This window comes from Triturus cristatus, chromosome 1_2 (assembly GCF_964204655.1).
Source record: "Triturus cristatus chromosome 1_2, aTriCri1.1, whole genome shotgun sequence".
Taxonomy (NCBI): Eukaryota; Metazoa; Chordata; class Amphibia; order Caudata; family Salamandridae; genus Triturus; species Triturus cristatus.
This window is the reverse complement of record NC_140580.1, coordinates 336,017,411-336,032,823: the sequence shown is the minus strand read 5'-3', so window position 1 is coordinate 336,032,823 and position 15,413 is coordinate 336,017,411. Positions and strand designations below refer to the sequence as shown.

The 15,413-nt window shown below is 39.5% G+C and overlaps 1 protein-coding gene across 1 annotated transcript in view; it reads left to right on the top strand.

The window, feature by feature from the left end:
* LOC146867274 (neuromedin-U receptor 1-like) overlaps window positions 1-15,133 on the top strand; it is a 74,110-nt gene extending 58,977 nt beyond the window's left edge. The window contains exon 2 of the mRNA XM_085614878.1: window positions 14,601-15,133. Within this exon, the coding sequence (XP_085471004.1) occupies window positions 14,601-15,010 (410 nt within the window). The 3' untranslated portion in view covers window positions 15,011-15,133. The remainder of the gene's footprint in view (window positions 1-14,600) is intronic.
* The last annotated feature ends 280 nt before the right edge of the window (window positions 15,134-15,413 follow it).

Here is a 15,413-nt window from a genome sequence, read left to right as displayed (position 1 = left end):
AAACGTCACACCCTACAACTGTAACATTTCAGACTACTTAAGGCTCCCATAGTTATAAGAATGGCGCGGGAGGCAAACATTAGTCCATTTTAATGTATATTGAATGAATAAACAACTGTTGTTGTGTTCATCTCTAATTTAGACAAACAGTGTCACCCTGTGACAGACAGTCATAAGTGCTGGTTTTGACAATTAAGGGGCTGATTACGATGTCGGTCGGAAAGACTACGAATGGCATTCGGATTTTCCTAATGTGTGTCGGAATCTATGTTTCCGGCTGACTCTGAAACATTTCTGACTGACCGATTACGATGGAAAGGTAACCATTAAGTCTTTCAGACTCGGTTCCGACCGGCATTCAGAGACTCTGAGTCGGTCGGAGCCGAATCGTACAGGTCTACGGACTGCATTTCCAACTGGCATATTATGATGATGGATTCAGATAGCCTTTCCGAATCGGTCCATCCGACACAAAACAGCTGTCGGAAACAGATTGTGGGGGCCCGTAGCAGGCCCCCCTTTACTAGGAGGTCTCCGGTTGGGGCCGGTGGGGTACCCATGGGACCCCTCTTTCCAAAAATGCACAGTGTGGCAGGCACCATGGGCTGCCCCCCACAGTGTGCACAGTTTTCAGCAACCACCCCTTTTTCAATGGGAGCCTGTGTTGTCGGTCGGAAAACAGGCTCCCATTGAAGGCAATGGGAGTCTGACAGAACGGTGTACGGAAACATCGTAATCGGTCGGTCGCGCTCCCCGAACCTGAGTCAGTCAGAAACGATTCCGACAAGGAGTCGGTCGCAATGCTTTCCGACTAACATCGTAATGAGGCCATAAGTGCTGGTGACAAACACCCGAAACCACCGGCTCAAATTAAACACTGCAATAATGGTGCTGTCACTGGAATAAGGGTTTGTAGTTTGCTAATCTCATGATAACCATTGATCATGACAGTGCTAGTGATTGGGACGTTGGGTTTGAGTCACACAAAAGACGCCAAAATGCATGCACTTAGGTTTAGTCTTGGGATTTTCACAAGCATCTTAATTAATTTTGGGATTCACAAAAAACCAAGGTGTCTGCATGGGAATACTCTACTTTTCCATGTGAATAATATATTTTTTGGTTCACTGACTGAATATCGAGACCTAAAATATGCCCTTACCAAAATATCGTGCCAAAATATTTGATGGAAAAAATATCGACTTCCTATATTTATAATCGTAAGAACAAAACAAAATTCTATGTCATTAATATAGTTGTACAAAATATCATTATTTAGATATATATACAATAAAATAATAAATATTAAATATATTAAATAGAAACATTCATTTAGGAAACAAATTTGATTTAAGGTACACCTTAACAAATATAACAAATAAACTTAATTTGAAAAAAGTTAAACACACATATATAATAATATATATATATGTTATATATATATATATATATATTTACTTTAAAAAGTATTAGACTTTCAATTCTAATGAATTTTCTTATTTTAAAAAGGATGTAATAATATAACAGCTATATATATATATATATATGTATATATATATATTCAAGCAAAGTGATGTTCTATTTAAAAACAAGACCAGAAATAAAAGTGAGGGTAACAGACCTAGACTCATTACCACATATAATAAAAGATCCCAACTTTGAAGACGCTTACTTAGGAAACATTGGAACCTCCTAATTACTGATCCCATCATTGGCAACTCCATAGGGGCTGCTCCACAGGTGACATATAGACGACCAAAGTCATTGAGGGATTCCTTGGTGCATAGTTACCAGGAACATAAATCACTTTCGAATTGGCTTAATAAGAAATTGGAAGGTTTTTATCCCTGCGGATCATGAAAAGCATGTAGCAACAGTAAAATCTGCAAAAGTTATACCACCATGAATGGCAAAACTAGATATATCCGCTAATTCATCACCTGCAGTACGGAGTTCACAGTATATCTATTAGAATGTCCCTGTGGGCTACGCTACATTGGTAGCATAAAATTACCATTGAAGTTAAGAATATTACAGCACCTTCGTGCCATTACAAACAATGATCAGAGCTACCCCATAGCCCGCCACTTCAGGGTGGAACACAACAGTGATAACAGTCTTCTAAAAGTTTTTGGGATTGACTGTATCATAAGACACGCCAGAGGTGGGGACAGAGAGAAACAGTTGCGAATCTTGGAATCAAGATATATCATTGACCTAAATACTAGAATTCCATTTGGAATGAACAGCAGTGAGGAATTGACTACCCACATTGGCTGAACATTGGGTTTACATCCATTGTAAATTTAGAACTGATACAATTTTACTTCTCCTACTTTAAAATAATTGCCAGTTTTCTTTCTTTCTTTATTATTATGTGTGTCTCTATCTGTATCTCACTTATGTTACATTTTTTAGGCATTTTCTTAATATGCAACCACAGTGAATCTCCCAATATGGGCACTTGTCCTTGATTGTTAGATCTTACACTCCTGCCACTCTTTTGGAGCGCCTCCTGGCTTACCCTTTTTTCATCCTCAGTTTACTATAGCAAATATGGGGATACAACTGGCGATATCTTTATTGCCGGTATGTTTATCTAGGGCCACTTGCCCTAATTTTGGAAATGTTTCCAAACTTATTTCATTTTCTTTAGCTTTGGGCTATTTTCCAGGCTAAAGCATGGTAAGCTTAGGATAGCCTGCATGATCAGTTTAGGGATCTATAACTGACTTACAGTCTTCATGTGTGTTTTTTTATTAGAGGCATGTGAGCTTGTATATATCGTACAAATGCCTTTTTATGAATATTCACTATTAGGCGACTTTACACTTTCTGTGTTTAAACCGATCATATGTATATATATAAAAATACATTGCATTGATGACTGCCTTAAATAATGAAAGGATTGCATATATATTTGTGACATTTAAATAATATTTTTATTATTAATTGGGAATGTTTTTTGCAACTGCATTGATTTTAACAGAGAAACTTACAGGACTGATGGTAGTCTTTTTTCTATGTTTTTCGTTTTTTCACGTATTTATGTGGTGGGTTGAGCACATGACATTAACTTGACAAAGGCTAACTGCTAAAACGCGTCATTTCTTTTGCACAAAAAACTCTGTGCAAAGCCACTTGGTGTGTTGTCTCTTTCTTTTTCTTCTTTCTTCAATTCTTATACTGAATAAATACTGATCTTTGAATCTGATGGTGGTTGCTTCCATCGAAGGCACCCGCACTGCGAGGCCAGCAGCGTTGTTGTAGAAGAATACATATATATATATATCTATAACATAAAATCTATAAAAACAACAAGCCATTCTAATTAAATTAAAACTTTAAACTATTTGAAAATCTTTTAATTTGTGAAAGATTATTTTTCAAATACAAATATTAATAATTACAAATATTATAATTTAAAATAAGCAAAACATAATAATGTAAATTATAACAATAAAAAATACATTATATCATTTAATACATATACTATTCCCACTACAATTTAAACAAAACTATGCAAACTATTAAAGTAAATTTATAAAAAAATGTACTACTCCCACTTAGCGCAACACATAAATATTACAACTTGATAAAAATAAAATTTACAAATCTCCTTCCAATAAATGCAACAGTACTAAAAGTGATAGATTGAATGTAGGTAATATTTACTGCACCCATTCTAGCCGATATAACACCAGAGAAACTGCTAAAGAGCAAAGGGGTAAAAATTACTATTTCCACTTCAGTGAGTGCAATGGTAGGCAAATTGTTGGATAGCAGAGGGATACAATTTACTATTCCCCGTTCAATGCATGCAGGTATGTAATATTTACTGCACCCATTCCAGCTGATATTACACCAGGGAAACTGTTAAAGAGCAGAGGAGTAAATATAAAAATATATAAATGCATTGAAAATTACAATAAAATATATTTAATATTAAAAACATTTAAAAATAAAAACATCATAGTGTTAAATACATATCACAAAGGCCTACAAATATTATATTAAATAAAAGAAATCATATAAATATTTTTATTTAGAAATTATTTAGTAACACAAACATTAATTATTACATATATGTAGTTTATGTACTTCCTACCCTATAACACCACTAAAATCACAACCCACATCTAAAATCTAAAAAAATACATTTATTTGCATGATTAACATAATTATCAATTAAACAAATATTATTAATTAAAAAACAAATAAACAAATCATAAAAATGATTTAACTTCCCACCCTTTACCCCTACAAACCCAAAACCTCCACACAAAAAAGGTAATTAAACAATTAACATAATTAATGATCCATTTATTAATACTAATTTCTAACTATTTATGAATTAATTGAAAATAAATTACTTTCCCACCTTTAGCCCCTATATACCCAAAACCCACACCCCAAAAATGTGATTAAACAGTTAAGTTAATTAATTATTAATTATCAACTTATTATTAATGAATTAAAAATAAATAACTTCACACCCTTTACCACAATAAACCCCACAACCCGCACCTAAAATAAATGACACAATTCCCAGATTTAATTTATCAATTAATTCATATTAATTAACAACTAATTATCAATTAGAAATACATTTCTTCCCACCTTTTACCCCTATAAACCAAGAACCAGAACAAGCTTTATTCGATTTTATGCATGTAAAATCACAAAAGCAGACACAACAATTAAAAACACATCATCTTACAAAAAAGCTTCATAGTAGACATGCAACTCAGACAAATAAAAGGAGGAGAAATCACGATTAAATCAGTGCCCCACAGAAGTAAGTCCATCACAGAATATCAAAAGCTCATGTCATTGTGACATTTAAAATGAAATGGTCTTTCTGATACCCAACGTACTTTTTAAAAAGCAGGCAATTGCATTGGTAAAACACTCATTGTCTAAAAATTGCAAAAATAAAAACGCCGGTCGGCATTGGGTCCACACCTCTAGTGTTAAAATTGGCTGAATCTACCTCCTTCTTTCCTTTATGTAAAATTTGCAAAATAGAACAACGTGCATTGATGATTGCAAAAACTGATTATCACAAGGACAACAGCATAGCTGTTTTGACCAATTATTTGTTTCGGGAAAACTTATCACACAATAAAAATTCCCAAATCTAAATCGGGTCAAAACATATCTATCATACCCACTTAAATTATACGGTATATACGGCTGGATAGTGTGGGTAGTTAAAATCAATTGATGCTGTTGTACTGTCAGTTTATTTGCTTCTAAAATAAATCTGTTTGTCTCTAGGTGAGTCATGCAAATTCTTTTGAACTCCTTCCTGGAAACAGAGTTTATGGATTCAGGAGAATTATAGTAATCACGGTGCCCAAGGTCATACATGAAGTTTTTAATGTATTTTAGCCAGACGATCTTAGTAGCCTAGTCCAGCTTCATGCTGTCTTTAATAATATCTTGGTTAAGACCAGTTCTGTTAGATGTCCAGATCCTGTGCCATAATAAAGCAGGCTGAGCTTTGATAATGTCTGCAATGTATGGGACGCCTATTTCACTGTGACAATTGTAGACAGATACTAGCTGGAACTGGCAGGAGGAACTTTAGAAAGGCGTTTTTGACTCTCTGAATAGGTTGGGAATCCTGGAACCCCCAAATACCCGCCCTGTAGCTAGCTATACTCACACATTTAGCTTGATAAATCTGCTGGTGCATGGCTGGTGGCCTCCTACCCAATTGTTTTGCAAAGTTGACCAAAGCTGCCTTTGATTTCATAAAAAGTAAACTTCTACTTTTAACAGCCTGATGCCAAGACCCTTTAGAGTCAAATACAATACTAAAGTATGAAAATCTCTTGGTAGATTCTACCCTGCTACCCCCTATGGACAAAATCCTACATTTCAGGCTTCTTTTCCCACACGTCATTATGTAAGTTTTTGTAGCATTTAATTTCAAGCCAAGGTTACCCATATATATCAGTATAGGTGGAAAGTGCCATTTGAGGGCCTATCTGTATGTGGGCCATCAGCACCGCATTGTCCGCATACTGAAGGGTAGCTATAGGGCGTTTATTAACATATGGCGTGTCCTGCACCTTTCCCACCATTAATTGTTCCAAAGCATTAGTATATAATGTGAACAGGAACGGTGACAGGACGCAGCCATGACTAACCCCCTTTACACCTTCAACAGTACTGTGCATTCTCCCTTGGTTCCATATCGAACCGTAGCTGTTGCGCCACTTTACAGCTGCCTTAGAAACAGAACCAATGGGGGATCCACCCCCATGTCAGTTAAAATGTCTCAAAGTTTAGAATGTATGACACAGTCGAAAGCGGCTGTGAGGTCGACAAATGCTGGGTAAAGTCTCCCTGTTTTAGCCTGTGTGTATTTCCCTGTTAAAATGCTGAGATTAAGAGTTTGCTCCATAGTGCCCACACTCTGCCTAAAACCATATTGTACATCAGACAAAATGTTTTTGTCTTCTGCCCAGTCTTGGAGCCGGTTTAAGACGATACGCCCTGCTAACTTCACCAAAGAATCCAATAGAGATATTGGACGATAGAAGGCTGGTCACCTTTCTTAAAAATGTGTACTATAACAGACTTGGACCAGGTCTTAATAAAACCCTCTGAGCAGCAAGCGTACAAAACCTGTGTTAAATAGGGAGCCCAAAGACACAGGTTTGATTTAAAAAGATCAATTGGCACTCCATCTGGGACAGAAGCCTTACCACCCTTGCTCTCGTTGATTGCACCAATGACCTCATCATAAGTAAAAAACAGATCTACTGGAGGTGTCTCATATGAACTAGTTCCCCGTTGGCTACCAAGGGAGGTTAAACTTACTTCAACCGGGTAAGAATTATAAATGTTAGAAAAGAAATCCACCCATTGCTTTTCCTCAATAGAGACCTCTATCGATGGTTTATTAAAGGTGTTGAAAAAAGGAGCATTTACAGCCTGCCAAAAAGCGGGACTGTCTTTATTCCGCGTGACTTCAAATAGAGTGGCCCAAGCATTGTCTTTTAACTCTTTTTTATGTGTTTTTAAGGCTTGGTTATAATTCCTCCCGCACTCCAGAATTTCCTCACTGTCCCTTTCAGATCTATGGAGGGCTGGCTTTAGTTTGGAGTATGCTTTCGTGCATTTGGTATCAAAGCAACCCTTACTGCGTATGTGTGCACCTTTATGCTCCACCCTGAGAGTATTTCGTATTTCGTATGTAAGGTGAGCAAAAGCTTCTAGAGTGTTGTCATGGGAACTTGTTTCCTCCAAACAGGTTAAAATAGAGTTATAGCACTTAGTCACCATTTGCTTGGTAAACTCTATTGGTTCACAACTGGACTTGCGCAAAGAGAACCCATTAGACCTCCCCAAGGATAAGATATGAACCCAAAGTACTTGACTAATATGTTGTCTCCGCCTACTGGTTGGGAGCGCTAGATTTACACTCAGTGAGAGGTGGTCACTTGTTGCGTTCCTATGGATTTTATAACTTATGAGACATGAAGCATATCGACTCAGTAAAATGATGAAGTTGATTGTTGATTTAAAACCTCTCCCGGTAAAAGTGTGCTCAAAATCAACTGGGGGAGAGCACATGCTGTTAGGAAAGCCCAAATCATGTGAGAATAAAATCTCATATATGAGGTTCCCAGAATGAGAGTGCAAAAAATGGGCATGAAGGTCATTTACTTCATGTAATGAACCACAGTTGCTATCCCCTCCTAGGGGGCATAATCCGATATTAAAATCACTACCCCATATAACAATCACCTCTTGATCTCTATGTGTCTGTAATTTGGTCAAGTCACTGTTTAATTTCTTCAGGACTTCCCTTATCTGATCTTTCGGGGCGTTATTATAAAAATTAATCAAGGCCAATATTTGATATTTATCTAATTGGATCGATATGATTTGATATTGAATTTCAGATATCAGCAAAGTTATCTTAGATACCTTGATCGGATTTGAAACATAAGTACAGATTCCCCCTTTGGTTTTGTACTGATGGAACTGCGGCAGTGTGATATGTCTTGAAGCCATTCATGTGGATTTCGCCTGTTGCCCATGTTTCCTGAAAACAAAGAATTTTAAATTTCCCAGTGAACTCGATCCATACAGGGTTTGTCAGTTTAGTACGCAGATCTGCTATATTCCAGAAGAGTATGCTAAAAATGTCATTTTGGGCAATGTTGCTTTCTGACCTAGCTGGGGGTAATACCGTTGAGAGTGAGGATTCTTGTATTAAATTCAACCTGCTGACTTGGTTATTCCCCCAGATAGGTGTTAGTGGTCTTCTCTGTGTATTTTTAATTCCTAATCTGTGCTGACCACTAGCATTGGTAACCTCCAGGGCCCCATCTGGGACATAATCCTTATTATCTGCAGGAAAAAGTGGAGCAATATAGGTAGCCACTACCCATCTGGACCTAGAATTGTTTTTCTGAGTAATTAGTCAGTCAATCTCAATCTCCTCTAGTGTTTGGAGGGGGGAAAATCTGTTTGATACATCTATAATGGAAGTACGTTGTCCAGGACCTGGCGCGGCCAAACAATTCCCTCTTTGCTCCGTGCAATGTGATGGCTGGTAAAAAGAGCCTAAAGGAAGGACATTAATACTGGCATATGATATATTCTTGTCCCCCTATTAACAAAGAATTTCCTCCACTAGTTGTGGCGTTTTAAACGTGAGAACAACACAATCCCCCTGGAAAGTTTTCCTATCATAGCCCAGTCAACCGATTCTCCTGGCCATTTTAAATTCATCAAACAATACATTGGCCAGCCCCGTTTTATTCCGCAGCCAATGTAACGCCTTGTTATGTAGGGAAACCCAGGTTTCGTTTTCTCTCAGACACAGGCTTGGTACATTGGCTAAAATTACTGTATACGGGGTGGCAGCTGGTGGTAAGTTTAGGCGATTTAAGCTGTCTGGAGTCACCACATGAGGGGAAAGGATGAGTGGGGCTCTGTTAGATGACTCAAAAAAGTGGCCCTCCAGGATATTATCTTTATTCGTTTCATACGCTCGCTTTCCTGTTGGTCCATGACTAGTTTGAAAAGGTCTTAAGGAGCTAACTGTAGGTTTACTGTGTACCCTATTCCCCATAGCCTCTGATCCATTGCGAAATGGTGTCAGAAGTTCAGGAGGATTATCAATTCCTCTAATAGTGGCCCTAGATGGGACTCTTAATATTTCATAATTGTGTGTTATACCCTCCTGCTTGCTAGCTAGTATTCTGGACTCTAAGAGCTTTCGCCAATCTGTCCTCAATCTTACTCACCCTAGACTACTTAAGGTCTCTAAATTTATTACTGGTCTAGTTAAATTCCCAAGATCACTGGGGGGCGCGGGGGGCTTCTTCTTAGAACGTGTGTTTTGGTCTATATAAGGTCGGGTCAAAGTTTTTGTGCTTTTGGGCAGCTGTTTTACTGGTATTGGATTTTCAAGTCCTTGATTCGTAGGGATTTGTTTGTATTTCCCTTGTAACAGTCTCAGGGCTTACAATTTTCTCAGGATTACATGGTCTTTTCAAAGGGGGCTGGGTTTCTGACTCCAAGTCACTACTCGATATATAGTCGGAAATATGCTGAATACACCCATTTTGCAATGACCCCTCCCTGCTGAGCCCTGTAATACTTGTTGTACCCACCCGCATATCCTCAGTGACATTTCCTTTTTCCTTAAATAATGTCCCCAAAGAGTCCAGGTTCAAAGTCTCTTCTACCGTTGAGATTTGCTTTTGAATAACTCCCACGGCCCTGTGAAATAGTTAAGTAAAGTCAATCCAGCCGCCCCTTTGGCCTTACTCGGTAAATGTGACGATTGACTGGCCGTTGTCTTTCTTTTACCCATCCTTCCACCTGAGCATTACTTCAGGCTTCACCACACTAAAATAAGCTTCTTTGTCCTTGGAGACAGCAATGCAAACACACTTTCAATGACATGAGCCTCAAGTGTTTTTACAGCTCTTGGGGGTCAGTGTTCAGCAAACAATACTAAATTAAGCTTACTTGCTTAGTCCTTCCTGTTAAGACTCCATTTGATGGTGCATACTCCAGTTGACAAGAGAATGAGCCTGACCACTCGACCACACAACCAAGAGAGAGGCCCAGCCCAGCCTCCTCCGGTCTCTGACGGGCTAAGACGGGCCCGTCTTAGCCCGTACTTCACCCGGGCTGAGCGTGGGCATGAACCACGTGCGTCCCGCGCTGCAGGACCACAGAAGGGCTTAAGTAGTACCCACGTCCCTCAGTCCCAGGCAGGGCTCCTGTGCAAAGTGCTGCGTGCTGGGAGCAGCGACTGGCTCCAAAAGTGACTAGTGCTGGCTCTGACTCTTCTCCTTCCCTCACTGTGGGGCCACGGAAGGGCTTAAGTAATGCCCACGCCCCTCAGTCCCAGGCAGGGCTCCTGTGCAAAGTGCTGCGTGCTGGGAGCAGCGACTGGCTCCAAAAGTGACTAGTGCTGGCTCTGACTCTTCTCCTTCCCTCACTGTGGGGCCACGGAAGGGCTTAAGTAATGCCCACGCCCCTCAGTCCCAGGCAGGGCTCCTGTGCAAAGTGCTGCGTGCTGGGAGCAGGGACTGGCTCCGAAAGTGACTAGTGCTGGCTCTGACTCGTCTTCTTCCTGCGCTGCGGGCCCTCGGAAGGGCTTAAGTAATGCCCACGGCCCTCAGTCCCCAGCACGGCTCCTGTACAAAGTGCTGCGTGCTGGGAGCAGGGACCGGCTCCGAAAGTGACTAGTGGCTGGCTCTGAGTCTTCTCCTTCCACACCCAAAAAAAATGTATTAAACAATAAACAAAGGTAATTATCAATTATTAATAATTATCAACTAATTATTAATTAATAAAAAATAAATTACTTAACACCCTTTACCACTATAAACCCCACAACCCGCACCAAAAAGAAATTACACAAGTACCATAATTAATTATCAATTAATTCATTAATATTAATTCATAACTAATAAATAATTTAATATAATTAAATTACTTCCCACCCTATTCCCCTATAAACCCACAACCCACTACAGAACTAAATAACGCAAAATGTAAATACAATAAAATGAATAACTTCTAAAAATGTAACACATATATTAAAAAACATAAACAATACTTATACAATAATACATCACATGCATTTAAAATATATACTACAGTACATAACACTAATTAAAAATCGATATTTTAAACTATATATTTGCAAACAATATTAATGATTTCTATATTTTAAAAATGTATATTACTTATCTTAAAATCAATATTCTTGTCCATGATATTCTTGCTGTCCATATTTTTGTGTCATGATATTTACAACTCGATAATTGTGTCAGTCGATATTACAAACTCAATATTTTCTCTAAGTACCATATTTTGTCATATTAAAAAATGCTCTCCATGTGCAGCATTTTTTTGTTCACATCACCTGCAAACATGTAGGCTTAAGGGATTTTTTCATACAATTTGCTCTTTTACTACATTATTTTGTGACATTAGCATGCCTACTTGGACATAGACACATATATATGACAGAAGAAATAACATTTGATCTGAACAGTGGCTGATATCTGTACATGATGTTCACCTATGTTCACAAGAAATGGGGGATAATACATGTAATTAGGGTTGATGTCTGTTTTGTGAACATTACTACCACTTGTGCAGTTATTTTCACTGGCAGATTCCACAAGGTCAATGTCAACACAGGATTGTCAGCATTGTTGGCATTGACAGGATCTCAGTTTGGCCATGAGATTTAATATGAGTACTTGCTATTGCGCACATTGAATATGAAAGACTATTAGGACTGCTCAGGCCTAAAATGGATTGCTGGTGAGGGAGACACCGGTGTGGGTCGGCACCTGAATGCCAGCAGTGTCAAAACAAAAGGGGTTTAGAGCCTGGGATAATATACTCATATCAGAGCTGGGTGATACCTGGCAGTCCACGCATAAGAAATCCTAAACTGATCTCACTGCGGAATATGACTCATTCAAGTAATCTTTTTTTCAGTTTCTACAACCAAGGGATACTCAGAAAGGTTATAAGGCAGGGCTGATCCAGTTCCCAGACTTTAATCCCACAGAATCTAATTTGGTAGTGGAAAGGTTGGCAGGTAAGGATGTGTCGACACTTTATTAAGCATTTGTGACTAACACCCCAGAGCCCTTTAAAGTCCTCAGGAATAGGTGGACTGCCGACTTGGGAGGCAATAAAGACAATGAGTGGCTGGAAGCCTAGATTGTTGCCAAGGTGTCAACAATTTCTGGAAAAATTGCCTTATACAATTCAAATATTTTCAACAAGTGTATTATTCCCTGTACCAACTGTATAAAATGACAAGGGCCACTATCCCCCTCTGTATCTGATGTCAGGGAGCAGTATCATATTACTACACATGATTTGGGATTGTCTTAAAATACAAACATACTGGTCTCAGATTTATTCTACGTTACAAATGGTGATTGGAATACAAGTGGAATGGAACTCTAAGGTCCCGATTCTGAGTGTGGGTGGTGCGGGAGCAGGTAGGCCGCCCCCTCCATTCTCCACACAGATGAGAGTTACCGCTACCCGCCCGCCAGATTATGCCTTAAAAGTGGTCTGGCCAGCAGGTGACATGGCGGTCCCACTGTTGTGCCGCTTTCAAAGGCAGCAGTGCCTTTGTTTTGGGAATTTCTGCTTGGATGCGAGACTATCTGAATAATGTTATGTTATGTTATGTTATGTTATGTTATGTTATGTTATGCGGTGCCTTTGAAAAAGGCACCGCAATGAGAACTACAATTCACATTGAAGTACGACTGGCTAAATCTTGGAGGGGAGAAAAAGAAAGACAATGAAGGACGAGTGTTCTGTGGAGACCTTAGTGTGGGCTACACCTCCCCTAGAGGAGGAGCTGAGGTGTGTTTCTCTGAACATGAGTGTAGAAATAAGGTGAATGAGGGGCAGAGTGCAAAAAGGTGTGAAAGGTGTGATATAAAAATGTCTGTCTGGGTCCACTAAAAATGTATTAGGTGGTCACAGTGACATGGTTAAAATGCGAGATGGGTAGGAATTCAACTGATATACCCTAGTATATTAGGTCAACATGTTTCTGCCAACAGGCATTCATCAGGACCTAGATATCCAGTCACTCTGCAAAAAGGTGATAAAAGAGAAATAGAGAAGGTATACAAGCCACCACTGGAACTGTGTCCCTCTTCTTTTCAGAGGGAATCGTGAAACTATTGTGCAAAAAAGTCACATGCAATCGCCATGCTCTTGGACCATCTCGTGTTGCCCAGTTTATGTTCCTGGAGTCGTCCCTGTATGAGATGGCAGGCGAGAGTGCAATGGGAATGCCCCGCTGTGTGCATCCACATGCAGAGGAGGCACAGGGGGCCCAGCAGGGCCCCCTTCATTTCCTCTCCGCCATGGTGTTCATGGAGTAGGAACCTCCATGACACCACTGGCGGAGAGGAAACTTATAATATGCTTAGATAACATATTGCTGCCTCTACACCACTGCACCACCACCAGGGAACGGCGGTTCCCTGGCAGCATTTGCTACCCCAGGGCGGTCTGACCAACCAACTCGTAATGGGGTAGTCGGACCACCTGTGCAGTGAAGGCTGTATTGCGACCACTGCGCCCCCACAAGTCTGGCAGTCCTTTGACTGCCACACTCAATATCGGGCCCTAAGATTTCTATTTTGGATAAACAACCACACATTGGTCACTGACATTTGTGAGTCCAATCTGATTTTTTGAACTGACCTATGTACTAATAGATTGGCTCATAAAACAATGATTGTGATTAGCTCATGATCTGACCTATCAAATTAATATTCATTATCATAATTATGACTCACTTCCATTGGCCTCAATCACATGGATGGTTGCCTGCACAGATCAGCAGGCCACCATGTCTGTGATTGCTTTTGAATAAAGAAAACCTACATTTTTTTACAAATGCAGCCCAATTTCCCTAAAGGAAACCTGGCTGCTTATAAAAAAAATGTCTTTCAAAGTTTCAGTAAGATTTAGCAGTGGTCCCGTCGACCACTACTTATTCCGCCTGTAACATGTACTACTAATTGCAAAAGCGATCGGGTGCAAAGGGGAACCTTCCCTTTTGTGAATGTGTTACCACCGCAACTTGGGAGCCAGTAACTTTTCAGCTGGAATTCTGGTCACAAACCACTGACACATATGATAATGAATAGGCAACTGGGAAGGGTGCCCCACCACACTACGCCCAAATAAAAAAAAATTGGCATCTATTTCTAAATTAATTTATTGACTCCAAAATGTTAAATGGGTTTATTACATTAGAAAATGTTTTTTAGAGTTCACAGATACACGGATTTACTGAATTAGATGGTTTGCAAATGCTAAAACCCTTTGTACATTTGGCCCTTAGTTTGGTCGGTCCAAATGGTAATTTCGAGTATACTGCTTCTTCCAAATAGCGTTAAAAAACATATCAAAGTCTACTTAGCTTCCTGTTTGATCCTACAGATTGACAATGAAACAGGTTTACTTGCTAATTAATAATAACAATAGTAAATACAGCGTTCTAATTCACTGCATTATCCTCTTATCTCTCTTCTATACCTTCTATACAGGTGTGGTAGTGATCGTGTTCACCATCTGCTGGGCTCCGTTTCATACAGACAGGCTTCTGTGGAGCTTCATCACTCACTGGACGGATGTGATGCACACGACCTTCCAATATGTCCATATCCTCTCTGGCATCTTCTTCTACTTGAGCGCTGCCGTTAACCCTATCATCTACAACCTCCTCTCCACAAAGTTCCGTGAGCGCTTTCGAGAGATTGTCTGCCGGAATCCAGAGAGCAGTGTGTCCTACAGCAGCTCCCCAGCCTTCTGCAAAACTCACAAAAGCCCTTCTCACATAGCAAGCATGGTTGGCCTCCCAGAGAAGTCTACATGTAAGGGAGAATATAAGTTTCTCCCTGTAAACTTCCATCCTCACCTGAACTGGTCACATGAAGATGAAACCTCGTACATGTAACTCTGGCATGGCTTCATGCAACAAGGACTGATGTTTTTTCAGAGGCGACAGCAAACTGAATGGTAAAACTGGTCAGATGTTTTTCGGGTCCTTCACTATCTCCCATCACAACAAAAATAAGGAAGACTGGTTCAGTCTACAAAGTGCATAGCTCTTCTAACAGATTAATATTTTATTCTGAACAAGTCATGTAAATTGTCCAGACACCTAATGAGCTGATGGCCTATATTTTCAATGCAGAATTATAGGCCTGGTCGTCTTCTTTGTCATGATTGTTTGAGACATCCAGTAACAGAAACAAAATGACAAGCCCTAAACCACTTGGCCTTTTTAGACAGGATTGTGCAATCATGTTGTGTGTGAACTGTGACCGTAGAAATTTAAAGTTGTACAAAAATATATG